Below are 21,580 nucleotides of genomic sequence, written 5' to 3'. Positions count from 1 at the left end.
CATCCCCTGGGAATTTGGGAGAAAAGCAAGTTCTCAGACCCTGCCCCAGACCTACTGAATCAGAGGTCCTGGAGGTAAGCCCTGCAGTCTGTGTTTTATTGAGTCCCTCTGGTAATTCTGATGCAGGATACAGTGTGAGAACTACTGTTCTACGCCCTACCTGCCAGTTACACCTTGCTTCGAGTTCTTTTGGACATACACCCAGACGTGAGATGCTGTATCACATAACAGTTCTATGTTCAACTTTTTCGAGGAGCCGCCATGCTGTTTTTCATAACGACTATACAATTTACAGTCCCAGAAACGTAAATGAAAGTCCCAGCTTCTCTATTCTCAAAAACACATGCTATTTTTTGTTCTCTTGATAGTGGTCAGTCTAATGGGTGCAAGATGATATCTCTATAACCCTAGCATTTAAATTTTTAATTTAATTCTGTCATTAAATGTTGGACTCTAGAACTAGACCGCCCTGGAGTTTCTTCAAATGCCTGTGTGTAATAACTATACTTTCAAATTTATGGATAAATGGGAACAAATGGAAGGGAGAGAGGGTGGATTAGTAAGAATTAATGTAGAATAAATGTAGTGTAGTGTGGCTAAAGGCATTTGGTCTTTAAAACAAGTTCATTTGAGGTTTCTGCTGTTTCCTCATATTATCCTTCTAAAGACGACTCTTGATTTTAAGAAGTATAGATATGATGAAAGTGTTAGTAGCTCAGTTGTGTCTGACTCTTTGCAACCCAATGGACTGTAGCCCGCCAGGCTCCTTTGTCCGTGGAATTCTCCAGGCAAAAATACTGAAGTGGGTAGCTATTCCCTTCTCCAGGGGATTTTCCCAACCCCAGGATCCAACCCAGATCTCCTGCGTGTCCTGCATTGCAGGCAGATTCTTTACTGTCTGGTAGGAAGCACAATTCAGAGAAGGCAATGGCACCCCACTCCAGTACTCTTGCCTGGAAAATCCCATGGACGGAGGAGCCTGGTGGGCTGCAGTCCATGGGGTCGCTAAGAATCAGACATGACTGAGTGACTTCACTTTCCCTTTTCACTTTCATGCATTGGAGAAGGAAATGGCAACCCACTCCAGTGTTCTTGCCTGGAGAATCCCAGGGACAGGGGAGCCTGGTGGGCTGCCATCTATGGGATTGCACAGAGTCGGACATGACTGAAGCAACTTAGCAGTAGCAAGAAACACAATTACTGCTACTTACACTGTAAGTTAGTGAAAATAAACACTTAACCTAAGATCCCTTTAGTTCACCAGGGATATAGTTCAAATCCCTGGTGCATGTCCAATAATCTTGAAGAGAAAACAAAACAAGAATTTGATTCAGGTTCTAGTCCTAACAAAATGATTTCAAAAGAATTGCCAAATTAATCATGTGCCAAGCAAGCAGGAAGTAAACAATTACTCACTGAAGGGAAAACCAGAGAATCAAAAAGCTTCGTGTGACCTATATAATCTTGTCTAGTTATTTAAATAAATGGGCATGCTATCTGGAAAAGTAAAATTTTAGGGCAAATAAATGCAAAGTGTCGTGGTAAGGTAAACTTTTTTTCATATAACTGTATATGTAGTTTACAAAACAAGTTTCATTGAATGAAGGAAACATTTTCACAGGTCAAGATCTTACTAAGTATTCAATATTATTCATAAGCTAGGCTTTAAGTATCATATATTTTTAAAAAAATTTCATATACTATCAATAGCAAACATTTGTTGAGAACAAGTTAAAAATGGCATATCCTTAACTCAGGAAACTATGAAATGCTTTTACCGTCTTCTTTCTCAAGATGTCAGAGTACAGTTGGCAACTTTGTAGGAATGGAACAATGCCCATCACATCCCCAACACTTGATTCTGAACACCTAGCCTAATAATAGGGAGGCTTCAATCACTTTCCCAAACTCAGGATCTAACAGTTGTACCTAAGTACATGGGAGGTTTACTGTCTGGGTATTCTGGCATCGCAGGACAAACTGGGAAGGCCCTTGGCAAGTCAGAAAAGCACTTGTGCACCTATCCAGCAGTTTTTCAATTGTGGATTTTAAATACCTTGCAGAAAGAATTCATAAACACTTGTGCAAAATTTTTTCTTAACTAGAGAAAACTTACTTATAATTCAGCAGCAGTTTTTAAAACGAAGACACTTGTGACTCTACTGCAGTGATTCTTACAGTTTTCCTTGGGTCACCAGACCCACCTGAGAGACTGATAACCCAGTTTGAAGACACCCCTGCCCCTAAAGTGCTCAGACACACAACACTTAGTACATCATTTCATTGGTTTGTAGATATCCTGAAGCTCAGTTAAGATTCAGAAATCTCAAGGGTTAAATAATTTACACACACATCATGCCTATCTCTAATATTCCAATTAATCTCTATCTTTAAAAATCTTATTATTAAAGGAATCACAGAGTATACAGAATGAATGCACACTATTTAAATATACATAGCTATACATATGGAGAAGGCAATGGCACCCCACTCCAGTACTCTTGCCTGGAAAATCCCATGGATGGGGGAACCTGGTAGGCTGTAGTCCATGGGGTTGCTAAGAGTCGGACATGACTGAGCGACTTCACTTTCACTTTTCACTTTCATGCACTGGAGAAGGAAATGGCAACCCACTCCAGTGTTCTTGCCTGGAGAATCCCAGGGACGGGGGAGCCTGGTGGGCTTCCGTCTGTGGGGTCGCACAGAGTCGGACATGACTGAAGCGACTTACCAGCAGCTATACATATGGTATCCAGTTTAATAAAACACTACCAGTATAAATGCCTTCATGATATAAAACTACCAACACTGTACATACTGGGTATTAAACAAAGTCCTTTGCAAACACCTCCTTGCACATAATGGGAAATTTCTTAGGGTTAATGCCTTCAGCATTACCTCCACTTCATAGCTATGGTTTCTATTCACTGGTTGCTTTGCATGTACCTTCCCAAATTCTTAAGCAGCTCTCGGAATATAAAAGGTAGATAAAACTGGATTCTCTACCAATTCTCGTCAGTCTTATTTCAGATATATAACCAATGGCTCAAATCAAGATGTCTTCCTCACATTAGAAAATCTGTGTAACAGGCAGGCTTGGTTTTCTGTATCAGTGGTTCTGCATCTGCAGATTCAACCAACTGAGGATCGTGTAGTACTGGAGTATTTACTATTGAGAAGAATATTCACATGAGGGGGTCCATGCAGTTCAGAGTTGTTCAAGGGTCAACTACATGTCAAAATTTTAAATGCACATACTCTGATTTAACAATGTTACTACTAGGAAATTATTAAGTTAGTTTTTGCACTTACATGCACTGATGTATGAGAAATGATATCCATAGCCAATTCTGAATTCTCCAAAGTTCCCTATCTATGTTATCACAGCTTGGGCATTCCCTGGTGCTCCAGTGGTTTGGACGCTGTGCCTTCCTTGCCAAGGGCCTTGGTTCAATCCCTAGTCAGGGAACTAAGATCTCACAAGCCACGTGATAAGCCGAAAATAAATAAAAATTATCACAGCTTGCTACACAAAATACACATATTTATTCCAAAATTTCTTTTCAGAGCCTTGACAATGAAATTAGATCTTCAAATATCAATGGCACTGCTATCCTCAGACTGGATATTCCTATCATAAACTTTTCCTTCTTCATTGCTTCATCAAATCAACTGTGAAACTCTTTCAGCTTTGCTTCTACTATAACCCCATCATCCCCACCTTTACATGCCCAAGGCCTTATACAATTTTTAGTTCTGTCCCTCAGATTATTAAAATGCCCCAGTTAGATTTCTACATAGTTTTTCATCTCGTTTATCCACTTTCATCAAACTTGGAGGTAACAAATCACATCACATCACTCTCCTAAAGATATATCCCAGAAGAAAGTTTTAAGTTTCTAGTATTCACTGTCTTCTTCGTTCTGACCTGTCGTCTCCCTTTAACCACAGCCTTCCACGGAGGGGATGCTCCAGCCTAACCAATCTGACCAAACACTCCCCATCAGAGGGCACAATCTCCTACTCTCAGCACAGCACAGCACAGCAACCCTGAGTGGAATCCCCATTCCTACCTATTTTCAATTTTCTAAATTCTCAGTTCAGTCGCTCAGTCGTGTCCAACTCTTTGCGACTCCATGGACTGCAGCACTCCAGGCCTCCCTGTCCATCACCAACTCCCGGAGTTTACTCAAACTTGTGTCCGTTGAGTCGGTGATGCCATCCAGCCATCTCATCCTCTGTCGTCCCCTTCTCCTCCCACCTTCAATCTTTCCCAGCATCAGGCTCTTTTCAAATGAGTCAGTTCTTCACATCAGGTGGCCAAAGTATTGGAGTTTCAGCTTCAGCATCAGTCCTTCCAATGAATATTCAGGACTGATTTTCTTTAGGATGGACTTCTAAATTCTAGTCACTATATGCCAACACAAATGCTACCTTCTCTGCCGTACCATTCTAAACAGAAAATTGCTCCTCTTCTAAACTCTATCCCTCTATACATCATTTATTTGTATTTACCTTATTGGTCTATATACATTGATCAGGATCCACCTTCTAGTTATTTTTGTATCTTCCTCACAAGTACAGTGTTTTATACATAGCAGGCTTTTAATAAGTATTTTAAAGCTTGAATTAATAAAGGCTCACATTTTTTTCATGTTTTTTTTCTTAGACCTATACATTTTAATAAAATTACTTCAAATTCTTAAAATAAATATGAACTTCTTGGAATACATGGTCATTTTGTTTTTTAGTTGAAGCATACTGTAATAGCAGGGGGTTTTCCTGGTAGCTCAACTGGTAAAGAATTCGCCTGCAATGCAGGAGACCCCGGTTCAATTCCTGGGTCAGGAAGATCCCCTGGAGAAGGGAGAGATTGCCCACTCCAGTATTCTTGGGCTTCCCTGGTGGCTCAGCTGGTAAAGAATCCACCTGCAGCACAGGAGACCTGGGTTTGATTCCTTGGTTGGGAAGATCCCCTGGAGAAGAAGGCTACCCATTCCAGTATCCTGGTCTAGAGAATTCCATGGATTGTATAGTCCATGGGGTCACAAAGAGCCATGACTGAGCGGCTTTCACTTATACTATAATACTACACCATATGCTATAAGTTATAGGTGTACAACACAGTGATTCACAGATTTTCAAGGTATGCTCCACCTATAGTTACTATAAATATCTGGCTATATTCCCCATGCTGTACGGTATACCCTTACAACTCATTTTGTACCTAATAGTTTGTACTTCTCCCTCCTCTCCCCTTTTCTTATCCCTCCCCACTTCCCTCTCCACACTGGTAACCACTAGCTTGTTCTCTGTATCTGTGAGTCTGTTTCTTTTTTGTTTTATTCACTAGTTTGTTGTATTTTTTAGATTCCATATACTATAAGTAATTTCATGATTATTTAAAATTCAATGAGTGTTTTTCAGAGGGTTGATGTAGGGTAGTTCAGTGTCTATTTTTCCGACGCCCACCAAAACAAAATCAAGCCCAAAAAAAAAAAAAAAAAAGACTTAATGTTACCTTTTCAACATCGGAGAGAGAAGTGAGTGACTGACTCTGAAGAACCTCTGGTGCAGTGAATGCACGAAGATCCTGATTGGAAATATTTTCATCTGTAAATGACACACTGCCGGATGGCAGCAGCAGCAGAGACCATGGAGAAATGATGAAGCCAAGAGCAGCAGGGTCAGCTATGCTTACTGCTTTGTAACCGCCCAGAATGAAAAGGAAAAAAAAAAGGTGTTTAAAATTAGGCAATTATAGATCACTTAAATGAATATCCAAGCATAGTCATAGATACGTGCAGTTACATACACTAAAGCAACATGCTATAAAAAGAGACAAGGATCATTCATCTACTACTGTTAGCATTATCAACAACCATGGATCTGGATCTGGCTTAGTCTTTCAAACTTAGACTAGATGGCAGATCTAAGAAACTAGAGAACGTTCATTGCTAGTCATAAGACTGAACCTGGTTCAAATACTCCATCACAGTGATACAGAGATATGAATAAGAATCAATAGTCCTTACATGTTGGTGGTAGGGGAAGGGATCATGGATTCCTTTGAGGATTTGGTGAAAACTATAATCAAGAAACCCTTTCAAGGGAACTGTCCATAAATATAAAACCCCATAAGCAAAAGGTGTTCATGGATCTCCTTAGAGCCCATTTATGGATCCCAGGTTGAGTCCCTGATTTATAGTATTGAGCCCTGAAATGGACAGAAAATAATTCCCTTGATAATTCATCAGATTTAGAAGTAGTAAAGTTTCCAGCTAAAATGAAAATCTCTTTTTTGCATCAATATGTATACTTGTCTAGTTTCCATTTGTTCATCATTTCAGTAGAATTTCAGACAGCTTCCATGCTACCAAATGGAATCAATGAGGTTGTTAATTTTGTTTTGTTTAGATGTTTGTTTATATTTGCACCTAAGAATTCAGTTTAAGAGTAGTTTTTTAAAAATCCTTAGATTTTAATTTTAGCAGACCTCCTCTAAAAGTAAAACTATATACATTAGGCTCAATAAAACACACTTATTAGAGGGAATTTTATTTTGACCTCACATTTCAAAAGGAAATTAATCTAGGTTTTAAGGTAACTGCTAAATGAAACTGAGTTACAGACTCAAGATACCTCTACAGGAAAGTCACAAAAGGCCTCTGACAAACAGTGACACTATTGTTTGATCTGAATGGGTTATATTCTATCTAACTCAAGTCATAAGAAACTGACAGAAGTCTGTGGAATAGGTTATCAAATATACAGTAAGTATACTTTCCTAAAACCAACTTCTATTAGAAGAGAATCATTGATCTTTTTTGACTTTTAAACCTCTACCTGTGGTCAAGATTCTAATCATCAGAATTTGACTTACGTTGATAAAAAAGCAAACTTTAAAAAAAAAAAAAAGTAAACTTTATTTCTCCTTTGAAGGTTAAAAAGGCAACTACACACTCTCCTGCATTCTTATGAATTTGAAACATGTCTTTAATAATTGTGTCAAGGAAGAGAAAAGTGTTTGAATGCATCTTTATTCACTCAGTGTACCTTGTGTTGCCCTGAAGCCCAGTTACAGATCACTGGTCTTCATATTCCAACTCAATCACACATCAGGTTGCTAAGAACAAGACTCTCAATTCTCATGGCAAAATAAGTTTCAATGAATCATCATAGCTGTTAAGCCTAGGTATACTGTTGCTTCTCAGCCACTTTACACATTTTCTTGTTAAAGCTTCTTCTTGGGTATCTATCTCATGCACAAATACCACAAAATTCAGCCAGAGAACTCAAACCAGGTAGAACAATATTTTCTTTACCAAACGTTGCTATTCATAATATTGAGACTTCATGTGTGTCACAGACATAATAAAACAGTCTATGATCAATTCTTTTCAAATTAGCAACTAACGGCCATTCCCTTCTCCGGGGGATCTTCCTGATCCAGGGATCGAACCTGGGTCTCCCACATTGCAAGCTGATTCTTTACCAGGGAAGCCACCAGGAAAGCCCAAATGGGGCAAACACTACAACAATCCCGAAGGCAATGCACTGATACCTGGTGTAAGATGACGATGGCCTGGAACCACAGTGGTAGTGAGAACCTGTTAGAACGTGAGTGTATTTCAGAGACACTTACAGCAAGAATTTCTTGACAGACTGGATGTGGAGTGAGAAAAAGGAGAATCAGAATGACTCCAAGGTTTTGGTATCAGTAACAGGAAGGATGGTGTGTCATCAACTGAGAGTAAAGAGACTACAGGAGTAGCATAGGTTGCTGAGGCAGGGCTGGGAGATTCAACTTTACTTTGGGACCTATTAAGTTGAAGATATCTGTTACATATTCAAATGGAGGTGTCAAGTACGCAGTTGGATCTCAAGTCTAGGAGAAAGATCTGAACTGGAGATATATTTTGGGAGTCATTGCCCTAAGAGATGGTATTGAAAACCCTGTAACTGGATGAGAGGAACAAAAAGTTAGTTTTAAGATCGAAAAGAAATCAAGAACAAGGATTGTGGTTGGGCTGCTCCAACATTAAGACCAGCTGCTCCTTCTCAGTCTTTCCTTCCAGCTTGCTGTTCTCTTCTGGGGTATCCACACCAAGTATGGCATCACAATCTCTCTCTTACAATTCTTTTGTGCATCAGTGTCAAGCTCCACTTCACCATTTTAATTTTTTATTTAATAGTCTTTCTATCAAGGGGCCCAGCATCCAATCCCGAACCTAAGAAAGGGAGTTGAACAAATTCCAACTCTCATGCCAGTTCCTGTTAGCCTTATCTGGGGACAGAATTATGATTTCTGGTATACTTATTGCCATTTGAATTTATAAATTATCAGGGATCACAGCTAATACAGAAGGAGGAGTGCCATCCTAAAGTCTAAATGCTCTGTCCTGTCCCGCCATTCTTGGCATTGGTATCCATTCAGACCTCTGGTGGTTCAGTGGTAAAAGAATCTACCTACAATGTAGGAGACTGCCTGCACTGCAAGAGACGTGGGTGTGATCCCTGGGTCAGGAGGACTGCCTGGAGGAGGGCGTGGCAACCCACTCCAGTTCTTGCCTGGGAAATTTCATGTAGAGACAAGACTAGCGGGTCACAGTCCATAGGACTGAAAGAGTTTGACATGACTTAGAGACTAAACCTCCACCACACTCTTCCTCCCTGCCCCAGGCAACAGACTGATTCTACCCTCTTCTTTACAGGGTGGCACACAACAGAAACTGCTGCAGGTAAAAGTTATCTACAATTGCTTATAGCTTTGAAATTAACAGGTTTGTTTATTCACTTATCAGCACAATGAAGGTCAAAAAAACTACACTGACAAGAAATGTATCTTTCAATTTTTGCTTTAAACAATAAATTTTTGTTAGTTTTTACTGAACATCTAAAGTATACCATTATTTTAAGTAGTTTATATATCTAAATGGCTCAGAAGGTAAAGCGTTTGCCTGCAGTGTAGGAGACTTGCGTTCGATCCCTGGGTTGCGAAGATCCCCTGGAGAAAGAAATGCCAACCCACTCCAGTGGGTTCTCCAGTGGAATCCAGTGGAATCTCCAGATTCTTGCTTGGAGAATCCCATGGATGGAGGAGCCTGGTAGGCTACAGTCCACGGGATCGCAAAGAGTCGGACATGACTGAGCAACTTCACTTTCACTTTTTATATCTAAACATAATATTCGCAAAACGTCAAGTCATTTGCTCATAGTCGTTGTTGTTTAGTCACTAAGTTGTGTCCGACACTGCGATCCCATAGACTGCAGCACGCCAGGCTCCTCTGTCCTCCACCATCTTCCGGAGTTTGCTCGAATTCACGTCCATTGCTGACAGAGTCCATAGTGTTATTGGAAACATAAAATGTATTAAAAAAATAAAAATAAGATTGTAAGTATAAGGTATCTAGAAGGGAGAAAAGAATATAAAAGAGGATTTAGAGGAAATTACTTAAGTAACAATGAAGAGAGAATTAATTTTTTTTTGTATGTGCCTTTAAAATGAGTATGATTTGACCTTGGCTAAGGGGGAGATTCCAAAAAGAGGCAGCCAAGGCAAAAGCATGTGGTCAGGAAATTATTAAATTTGTACAAGGAACAGCAAGAACCTGGAGCAGAGGAATGGTAGAGAACAGTGAGAAACACAATTACCAAGGTGGGTCATAGTTTTACTTGTTAAAAAACACACATACAAAGAAATGACACAAATATTATCACTGCTCTCAAGTGCAGCTTTTAAATGTCTGGTAATAAAGTTGAAGCAGCTGTGACAACAAACTACACTGTTGTCAAATTCCCAAAACACACACACAACATTTAAGCACCACGTTCTTTAGAAAACAGACCACAAAATATATTTTTTAATAATTTAAAGGGTTATGCAAACCTTCGTGTGAGGAAACTTAGAGTCCTGGCTGAAATCTGTCTAATTCACCCTCCTTGTCTAACTAAGAGAAAGAATTTAAGGCAAATGTATTCAAAATCCCTCAAAGAATGCTAACAAAAGAAGATTTAAAAACAGGATTCCAGAAGCTTGTAATTTAGTGTTCCCTAATGTTTTAGTTGTGTGATGACTGTCCTCAAGAATGCTGTTGTTATGAAAGAGTAAACCTGACGTGAACCGATTTCAGTGCTCAAACGATTCTATTTAAAGGCTTTCACCAACATTCCACAGAAAAAGCTGCTTACTCAAAATATTATGCAGTTAGAGGCAAACTTAGAAATAAGCAGAAATCTGATATGCAAAGAAACATCTTAGCACTTCTTTCTGATGTGCCTTTAATCTAAGACATATCTACATATTTTCCCTGCACTGAGGGATCTTCTCATTTCCTTTAGATTGTCCACTTCATTTCATTTTTTGGCCCTCCAATTACAGTATAAAATTAGAGAAATGATCGTAACTGGGTAACAAACATGATAAGGCAAAAGAACTCAAAGTATCAGGAAATCATCTAAAAACTCAGAACAACAATGAAACCATTTTGACCTGAAAAATCCTTTGGTCTATTTAAGCACATATTATGAGCTTTCCCGGTTGCTCAGCAGTAAAGAAGTCCTCTGCCAATGCAGGGGACACAAGAGATGCAGGTATGATCCTTGGCTCTGGAAGATCCAATGGCAACCCGTCCCAGTATTCTTGCCTGAAAAATTCCATGGACAGAGGAACTTGGCAGGCGACAGTCCATGGGGTCACAGAGTCAGACATGACTGAGCAACTGAGCACACACACACATGTTCTATTACAGTACTTGGCAAAAATCTATGCAGAGTCCACTGTTTCAAACTCTGAAGGATCTGATGTAGTCATTCTATCACACAGAATTCACTCATAAACTCAGCTCACATGTGCATTAAAAAAAGACACACAGTGTTAAGTCAATGATCTGGTGTAACAATGCACAAACAGAAAAATACACAGTTTAGAATAAATCCCCTATATTTTAGGACTTTCCTGGTGGCTTAGACAGAAGCGTCTGCCTACGATGTGGGAGACCCAGGTTCAATCCCTGAGTTGGGAAGATCTCCTGGAGAAGGAAATGGTAACCCACTCCAGTATTCTTGCCTGGAAAATCCTATAGATGGAGAAGCCTGGTAGGCTACAGTCCATGGGGACGCAAAGAGTCGGACACGACTTAGCAACTTCACTTTCACTAGTAGTAAAGCTTTGTGATTAAATCATTTAAGATTCACTGGAACCAAAAAAAAAAAAAAAAGGACAGGGGAGAGGATTCAAATAAATAAAATTAGGTATGAAAAAGAAGTTGCAACTGATACCACAGAAATACAAAGGATCATAAACAACTAGTCCAATAAAGTGGACCAAAAAGAAATGAACAAATTCGTAGAGAGACACAACTTTCTAAGACTGAACCAGCAAGAAATAGAAAATGAACAGACCAGTAACAAGTACTGAAATTGAAACAGTAATTAGAAACTTCCAAAAAGCAAAAGTCCAGGACAAGAGGACATCACAGGCAAATTCTATTAAACATTTCAAGAAGAGTTAACATCTATACTTCTGAAACTCTTCCAAAAAACTGCAGAGGAAGACTCCCAAGCTCATTCTATAAGCCCACCATCATCCTGTTACCTAAATCAGAAAAAGATACCACCAAAAAAGAAAACTACAGGCCAGTATCACTGATGAACACAGATGCAAAAATATTCAACAAAATACTGGCAAACCGAATCCAACAACATGTTAAAAAAATTGTACACCATGATTAAATACAATTAACTGCAGGTATGCAAAGATTCTTTAATATCTGTGAATCAATCAGTGTAATACATTAACAAACTGAAGAATAAAAAACCATATGATCATCTCAACAGATACAGAAAGTTTTTAACAAAATTCAATACCCATTTAAGATAAAATCTCTCCAGAAAGTGGGAATAGAGGAAACTTAAGTGGAGTGGAGTCGTTCAGTCTTGTCCGATTCTTTGCGACCCCATGGACTGTAGCCTACCAGGCTCCTCTGTCCATGGGATTTTCCAGGCAATAGTACTGGAATGGGCTGCCATTTCCTTCTCCAGGGGATCTTCCTGACCCAGGTATCAAACCCGGGTCTCCCGCATTGTAGACAGACGCTTTACCATCTGAGCCACCAGGGAAGAGGAAACATATCTCAACATAATTGGAGAAGGAAATGGCAACCCACTCCAGTATTCTTGCCTGGAGAATCCCATGAACAGAGGAGCCTGGCAGGCTATGGTCCATAGAATCACAAAGAGTTGGACACAACAGAAGTGACTTTGCATGCACGAACCTCAACATAATAAAGGCCACATATGACAAACCCACAGCTAACATCATTCTCAACAGTGAAAAGCTGTTGAGAAATCTTCCTTTAAGATTAGGAACACGGCAAGGATGTCCATTGTCATCACTTTTATTCAATATGGTTTTGGACGTCCTAGCCACAGCAATCAAACAAGAAAAAGAAATAAAAGGAATCCAAATTGGAAAAGAAGTAAAACTGTTATTGTTTGCAGATGACATGATATTATACATAGAAAAACCTAAACATAGTTCCAGGAAACTATCAGAGCTCATCAATGAATTCAACAACATTTCAGGATACAAAATACACACAAATCTCTCATATTCTTATATACTAACATCAGAAAATAAGAAAAAGAAATTAAAGACATAATCCCATTTACCACTGCATCAAAAAGAATAAAATACCTAGGAATAAACCCTCCCTAAAGAGACAAAAGACTTCTACTCTAAAAACTATAAGGTGCTGATGAAAGAAATTGGAGACAACACAGATGGAAGAATATACCTTGTTCTTGGATTGGAAGAATCAATATTGTCAAAATGGTTATAGTATCCAAGGCAATCTACAGATTCAGTGTAATCCCTATCAAATGACCAATGACACAATGAGAACAAAAAATTCACATAATGAGAACAAAAAATTCTAAAATTTATATGGAAACATATAAGATCCCAAAGAGCCAAAGCAACCCTGAGAAACAAAAACAGAGCTGGAGGAATCAGACTCCCTGACTTAAGACTACACGACAAAGCTACAGCAATCCAAACATTATGGTACTGGCACATAAAAGTGCAGATCAATGAAACAGAATAGAAAGCCCAGAAATAAACTCATGCATCTATGGTCAATTAACCTATAACAAAGGAGGCAAAAGTACACAATAGAGAAAAAACAGTCTATTCAATAAGTGGGTAATTACATGAAAAAGAACGAAATCAGAACACTCTCTAACACCACCCACACAAAAATAAACTTAAAATGGATCAAAGACCTCAATGTAAGGCTGGATACTGTGAAACTGTAAGAGGAAAACAGGCAGAACACTCTTCGACATAAATTGCAGCAATATCTTTTTTGAGCCACTTCCTAAAGTGATGGGAAAAAAACCAAAAATAAGCACATGGGATCTAATTAAACTTAAAAGATTCTGCACATCAAATGAAACCATAAACAAAACAAAAAGACAGGCAACCCTCAGAATGGGAGAAAATATTTGCAAACGAAGCAACAGACAAGTGATTAATTTACAAAATATACAAACAGCCCATGCAGTTCTAGGTCAAAAAAAAAAAACAAGCAACCAATCAAAAAATGCGTGGAAGGCCTAAAATAGACATTTCTCCAAAGACAACATTCAGATGGCCAACAAAATACATGAAAAGATGCTTAACATCACTAGTTATTACAGAAATGAAAATCGAAACTGCAATGAGATTATCACCTCACACCAGTCAGAATGGTCATTGTAAAAAAACCTACAAACAATAAATGCTGGAGAGGATGTAGAGAAAAGGGATCCCTCCTGCAATGTTGGAGGGAATGGAAATTGGCAGAGCCACTGTGGAGAACAACATGGAAATTCCTTTAAAAACTAAAAATACAGTTACTATCAGTTCAGTTCGGTTGCTCAGTCATGTCTGACTCTTTGCGACCCCCATGGACTGCAGCACTCCAGGCCTCCCTGTCCATCACCAACTCCCGGAGTTTACTCAAACTCATGTCCATTGAGTCAGTGATGCCATTCAACCATTTCATCCTCTGTCGTCCCCTTCTCCTTCTACCTTCAATCTTTCCCACCATCAGGGTCTTTTCAATGAATCAGCTCTTTGCATCTGGTGGCCAAAGTATTGGAGTTTCACCATATGACCCAGCAACTTCATTTCTGCGCATATATCCGAGAAAACTGTAATTTGAAAGGATGTATATACCCTGATGCTCACTGCAGCACTATTTACAATAGCCAGGGCATGGAAGCAATTTAAATGTCCATCAACAGAGAAATGGATAAAGAAGATGTAGTACATATATACAGTGGAATATTACTTGGCCATAAAAAAGAATGAAATAATGCCATTTGCAGCAGTAAGAATGAACCCAGAGATTGCCACACTAAGTGAAGTAAGTCAGATAGAGAAGGACAATATCTCATATGATATCATTCATATGTGGAATCTAATTTGTTTAAAGAAGAAACAGAAACAGAGATATCAAAAATAAACTTATGGTCACCAAAGGGGACACACGGGTAGGGGAGGGATAAATCAGAAGCCAGGGATGAACACACAAACATTCTACTATATAAAAGACAGATAGTACAAGAATCTACTCTATAGCACAGGAAAAGTGAAAGTGAAAGTTGCTCAGTTGTATCTGACTCTTTGGGACCTCATGGACTACACAGTCCATGGAATTCTCCAGGCCAGAATACTGAGCTCTATTCAATATTCTGAGATACCTATATGAGGAAAGAATCTTAAAAAGATAATGAATATATGTATATGTGTAACCAAAATACTCTGCTGTACACCAAAAACCAACATAACACTAAATTAACTATATTCCAATTAAAAAAAAAAAAGATTTATATATATGTATATATAAAATCACTTTTGTGATTACTTTGGCCACCTGATGTGGAGTTGACTCATTGGAAAATACCTTGATGCTGGGAAAGACTGAGGGCAAAAGGAGAAGGAGGGGCAGAAGATGAGATGGTTGGATGGCATTACTGACTCTATGGACATGGATTTGAACAAATTCCTGGAGATAGTGGAAGACTGAGGAGCCTGGTGTGCTGCAGTCCATGGGGTCACAAAGAGTTGGACACAACTTAGTGAATGAACAACAACACATACACACATATATATAAGATATACATATAATCTATATTAGTAAAACTAAATTGGTTATGATTATTAAAAGCAATAGGGCTTAAATGAACAATATGAATAGAAGGCAGCAAGTATCAAAGGATTTGTCCTCCTTTTCAGCAAATCTCCTTGGCCACCTGATCAGCATTAAGGAAACAGCTGCAGAAACATTTTTCTACTGCATTCTTATCATATTCTGAAGAAATTGCCCACATTGTTTCTTTAACATACTAACTTTTCCCTCTCATTTTTCTTCAGCATTCACCTTTCTCACCAATCTTTTTTATCCTCACTAATAAAAACTGCACACCTCAAAATTATATGCCAAAATACTGAACATAATGCTTTTGCAACTCTGTTTCACACACTTCTTCTAGAATATAAGAGGCCTAAGAACAGGAAATATGAATTTCCAAAAAAATCAAGCATAACATTATGATAAGCAAACTGCAATACTTAATATGAATTTGTTTACAATGCTAACTCTAGACCACTAGTCTTAAAAACATCCTTCTGCCCTGCTCTCGGACAACAACTTAACAATTTACATTTTGCAGATCACAAAAATAAATATTATTTTGACAATTATAAAGAAAAGTTTTCTTTCAACTTTTGAACATCAAGAACTCTAACTCTGCATCTTCTTTTTATTCTCCAATCTTTACTACTTGCAGTTACATTTTCAAGTGTGAGGAAAGGAAGTGTCAGCTTTTTTGACAAATATTCACAAAGTCTCTGATTTTGATGGCTTTGGGGTAACCGAGAAAGCACAGAGGCCTTCTCTCTCCTAATACACAGGATTTTTGTGTGAATTCTGGAGACTGGGCACAGGATTCTACACAGTACTTTCCAAAAGCTTCCTGGGGATTCAGATGGGCACATCAATCTACCCAACAGACAAATAAGAACCAATGCCCTTATTAGAGTCAATAAAATGGTATCATAGCTCAAGTAAGTTGCAACTTGACCTTGCACATGGCTCCATTTCTATGTCAATTAACTATTACTAAGGATATCATGAGATAGAATATGTATGACTTTATATCCTTAATGCTCAAATTTCTTTTTAACTTATAAAGCCACAAATGAGGCATTTAATAAGAGATATGGTAAGCCAGAAAGTTTTACAAGTAACTATTTTTATCAAATTATAATAAAGTCACTTTGATTTAGAAAGGCAGAATGACTATCAGAAATAATTTTAGACTAGAAGTGAGACTTAAATAGCTCTTCTCTATTTATACGGAGGAAGCTGAATAAATGGCACGGAACTGAGGATGTCATTGACTGAGAACTTAGAAATAAATTGCCTTATGCAGCTAATAAAATTATCTTTGACTTTTTTCTATCTTGTTCCCAAAGGAAAGCAAACTACAAATGAACTTCCGATGCACTTTGCTTCTTTTCTGATACTTGCTTACAGCCAGTGAATATCTATGTTGTATCTGTTCAAGCCTTGGGGTGAGCCACTTTGATCTCTTCTACCCTGTCTGAAATGTCAATGTGGTATTAAGCACACAACCAGTACATGGAAAAGATCCTGGGATTAATACCAATTTTTATTTCCCCAAGGAGAGTTTAAACTTTGAGAGCAAAACTGTTTCTTATGTCTATGTTATTTTAGGCTGTAGACTTCCAAGAGACACATTTGCTTGAAGGTGGTTTCTTTCTTAAAACGCACAAGTCATATCTTATTTGAATATTCCATTCAACAGTTGTAAAAATGTTAATCCTGAATGGGAAAATCTATTTAAAAACTTGACTTTTATTGTGAGTTTAACAATTTTGTCTATGCAATCTTGGAACTAAGTGCTAAGCTGCTTAAAGCACTGGTGTTTGTGCAGCCACCTAAAAACTTCACGACAGCCTTTGTCGATCACACAACTGCTGCACTGTGTTTTGCCAGACAAAATAAACTATAACTGAAGAAATCAGCAAATAGATGTAAGTTATATAGTAAAGGCCCTTTACCCAGCAGATGTTTGGGGTTTCCAGCCAATACAAAGTTTCAGGTTAAAGATCCTCCACCCTTGCTATTTGCATAAAGCCAGGAGAGAAAAAGAACACAAAATTTAAAAAAGATGAACTCAGCAACTTCTCTTTAGGTTTCAAGGACCTGGAATTTATACAAAGACTGAAAAACCAATAGTTCCAAGGGTGACTGTCATTTTTTTTTTTTGAACTAGATGAAAAGGTCAATGAAGATTACTGTATATTTTCAGTCTGCAGCGGAAGGAAATATATAGTGTTCCAGAGACGAACTGGCTTTATGGTGACATGATTCCATATAAGCATGATCTGTAGCTACTTATAAAAAATATTTTATGATCACTATGCTATTCTCTGTGGCTCTTTAGATGATCACCCTCCTATTTGAAAGAAATTTTCCTTCTCGAAGGGAAAAGGAGGGAGGAGGCTTATTTAATTGGTAAACATCTATTTTTTGAAAATAAATATTAGAATTTCTTATAAAAATGTTAATCATGACTGGTACACATCACCCCAACACAGAAAAATCTTTACTTGTCACTAAATGATACAAGCATAAAGCCCCCTAATTTCTATATTTGACAAAAGAAATGTGAGAATTGTAAAATGTTTTCCTTAAAAAGCTTAGTACATAATGTGGAAAAATCTCTTGTCAAAATGTTGAGTGAAAGAAGTCAGACACAAGAGAGTCCACACTGCACGATTCTATTTATAGGATGCTTAAAATTAGATTTTTAAAAACTTATTTATGTCATAATCATGATTACTATTCGTAACCAAGAATTGATTAAGAGGAAGCAGGATAGAAACCTTCTGGGGTGCTAGAAACAATCGAGGCTGTGGTTATACAACTATGTACATTTATAAAATTCATTAGACAGTACAATTAAGAATAATGCTGCCAACTATACCTGACTTAAAAAATTGTTGTATTAAATTTAAAAAAATATATAGTAAATATATATTTGTCAGCAAAGAAGGGGCTAGAGAGCATGACCTGTGGCTGATTTCATCTCTAAATATATGATTAAGTTTATAAAATGGCCTGTTTTTCACATCTAGAGCCAAAAGAATTTCAAATCAAAACATAGTGTATTGACAATAGTTGTGGAGGAGGGATGCTTTACTATGAGGGACTTATACACTTGTTAACCCACATTATTCATTTTAAGAGTGCTAGGTACTAAATTAATTTCAGGTTTTATAGTTTGTTTCCAGGGAACATATGGGGTAATTGTATCTGGTTCAAACACATTTAACTTGAAGAACCTGTTCACTCTGGCTTTATGAAGGCAGGACAAGACATAGCATGTCAAAGACAACTAGTAAACCCTGTTAATCAAGAAAATTATGATTGTAAATAATTAGGAATGTAATATAGACAGACAAGTTAGGCTTTGGTCTTTTAAAAGCTGCAGAGACTATATAAAGATTTACTCAAAAGCTTTTAATCCACAAAACTTTCCATATTTCTTATAAAGGCTTAAAGAAACAAACCAACCAGTAAGCCAATTTGAACCTCAGTACTTTGTCTCCCTTTTCATGCATTGAGTTACTTACTCTCCTTTGATTCCACCAGGTTGGAAGTTCCACATTTTCTCTATTTTTGTTTTGTGATTACCATTACAAACTTTAAGGTCAAGAAACCAATCATTCTCATAAATAGAATCAAACCTGTAACTTGTTTTATTCTTACCATCTATCCAAGTCTAAGTCTTACTATTTTATTTATAGTGTTAAATTTGACATCATTATGGATGTTTCATATAGCCAATGTTTACTTAGATTTATTATCAAGTTGACTAATTTGCTTTCATTCCTTCTTGAAGCTTTCTTTTTCCTTCTGAATTAAATTTCTTACATCCTGAAATACACCTTTTAGCAATTTGCTCAGTGAGGGTTTGTTGATGGTAAATACACTTGAGTTTTTGTCTGAAAATGTGGACAAAAAAGAGACATTTTTCTGTTTTAAAATTTTATTTATTTATTTGGCTGCGTTGGGTCTTGGCTATGGCACAAGGGCTCAGTAGTCGTGGCATGTGGACTCACGCCACATGAGTTCCCCGACCAGACTCTCAACCACTGGACCACTAGGGAAGTCCCTTTTCCTGAACCTCAGTTTAGAAGGACATTAAATTCTAACCGCATATTTTGGTAGCCACTAGCCACAGGGTCGCAGAGAGTAGTACACGACCGAGCAACTGAAGTGACCTGACAGCCACATATCACTGCTGCTGTTGTTCAGTCACTACGTCATCTGCAACGCTTTTGCAACCCCATGGACTGTAGCCCATCAGGTTCTTCTGTCCATGGAATTTCCCACACAAGAATACCAGGGTGGGTAGCCACTGCCTTCTCCAGGGGATCTTCCTAACACAGGGATCAAACCTGGGTCTCCCAGGGGGCTCAATGGAAGTCCTGCTGGCTCATTGGTAAAGAATCCACCCACTATGCAGGAGAGGTGGATTTGAACTCTGGGTCGGGAATATCCCCTAGAGGAGGAAATAATTTCATTATTCTTGCTGGAAAAATCCCATAGACAGAGAAACCTGGTGGGCTACAGTCCATAGGGTTGCAAAGAGTCAGACATGAGTGAGCAACTGAGCATGCAGGCACAGCTACAAATGGCTTTTAAGAACTTAAATGTGGCTAACATAACTGAGGGATTAAATTTCAAATTTAGAGTATTTTTATTTTATCTATTTTTTACTGAAATATAGTTGATTTACAATGGTATGTTAGTTTTGGGGGTATAACAAAGTGATTCATTATTATATATATATATGTATACATTCTTTTCCATTATGGTTTATTACAAGATATTGAATATAGTTCCCTGTGCTACACAGTAAGACCTTGTTGTGTATCCATTCTATATACAACAGTTTGCATCTGCTAGTCCCAAACTCCCCATTTAACCCCTCCACCACCCTCCTCCTCTTTGGCAACGACAAGTCTGTTCTCTATGTCTATGGATCTGTTTCTGTTTCATAGACAAGTCTGTGTCATATTTTAGGTTCCATATATAAGTGATATCCTATGGTATGTTCAGGAGGCAAATGAACTGAATGTCTTTTTTGGAGAAATGTCTATTTAGGTTGGCCATTTTTTAATTAGGTTGTATAAGCTGTTTGTATATTTTGGAAATTAAGCTCTTGTCAGTCACATCATTTGCAAATATTTTCTCTCAGTCCAAAGGTTGTCTTTTACTTTTATTTATTACTTTCCTTGTTTTGCAAAAGCTTATGAGTATTTGATTAGGTCCCTTTTGCTTATTTTTGCTTTTATTTATTACACACTAAAGAATCAAAGCCATATGTTTCAATAGATGCAGAAAAAAATTTTGATTCTTAGAAGTATAAAAGTTCTAGAAGAAAGCATGTTGTTGTTTAATTGCTAAGTTGTGTCTGACTCTATTGTGACCCCATGGACTGCAGCCCTCCAGGCTCTTCTGTCCATGGGATTCCCCAGGCTATACCTGGAGAGGGTTGCAATTTCCTTCCTCAAGGAATCTTCCCGACCCAGGGATCAAACCCGAGCCTCCTGCATTGGCAGATGAGTTATTTACCACTGAGCCACCAGGGAAGCCCATAGGAGACAGTAACCGTGACTCTGAGTTGGACAAACGTTTCTTAGATATGACATTGAATGGATGATGCATAAAAGAAAAAAGGATAAAGTCACCTTTATCAGAATTTGTAACTGCAAGCTAAAACTTTCAACACAGGAATAATTTCATTTCTAAAGATTATCCAGAATTCATGTGAGAACAGCATTTTAAAAAAAAATTATCCAGAACTTAATTATCATGAGCCCCTGCATGAGTTCATCCTGATGTAAAAGCTAAAATCTTAAATATGTATACATTTTCAGATATAAGCTTTCCCAATCAGTTAATAAGATGAACTGAGAAATATATATATATAATTAGAAGTCATGATACAAGTGGACCTCTGATTATGAAATTCCTCCAGAACTTTTATTTCAATGGCCACATTTAATTTCCTAATTAAAGAAATTAGTGAGGCAAAAAGGTAAAATTCAGCTATCTTATTATTTACAAATGATATCTAAGTTACAATACAAATTATTTGAAAGTTAAGGAAGGATTAAAAAACATACTAGGTAAATGGCAAGGAAACACAGGTGACAATATTAAGAGCAGAGGAACAGGATTTTAGGTGATGAGTAGTAAAAACGGGAGGGGGGAAGCTTATTTTACAGTGAAAAAAGATCCAACCCATTTAAATTAGTCATTAGCCATTATATGTATCATAAAATAGCACTAACACATGAAGTAAGAAAACAGACAAAAACATCCTTATAGTGAAAAGTTTAAACTTTCCCTAAGAATTTGACAGAGCAAGAATGCCATGCAATAAGGATATAGGAAAAAATTTTAAAGCACAAACATCTAACAAGCTTAAG

General features: G+C 37.7%; 1 protein-coding gene across 11 annotated transcripts in view; it reads right to left on the bottom strand.

Moving 5' to 3' along the window:
* Positions 1 to 21,580, bottom strand: part of PTPN13 (protein tyrosine phosphatase non-receptor type 13) — a 221,429-nt gene that overhangs the window by 141,004 nt on the left and 58,845 nt on the right. For 7 of the 11 annotated variants that reach the window (XM_070372644.1, XM_070372650.1, XM_070372648.1 and 4 more), the window contains one exon: positions 5,522 to 5,703. In XM_070372644.1, coding sequence (XP_070228745.1) covers positions 5,522 to 5,703 — 182 coding nt within the window. The remainder of the gene's footprint in view (positions 1 to 5,521; positions 5,704 to 21,580) is intronic. The other 4 variants (XM_070372645.1, XM_070372647.1, XM_070372649.1 and 1 more) reach the window with 1 other exon arrangement.

Source organism: Bos mutus, chromosome 6 (genome assembly GCF_027580195.1).
Source record: "Bos mutus isolate GX-2022 chromosome 6, NWIPB_WYAK_1.1, whole genome shotgun sequence".
Classification (NCBI taxonomy): domain Eukaryota; kingdom Metazoa; phylum Chordata; class Mammalia; order Artiodactyla; family Bovidae; genus Bos; species Bos mutus.
Note: the sequence above shows the minus strand (reverse complement) of the source record. Positions and strands in the feature narration are given on the sequence as shown.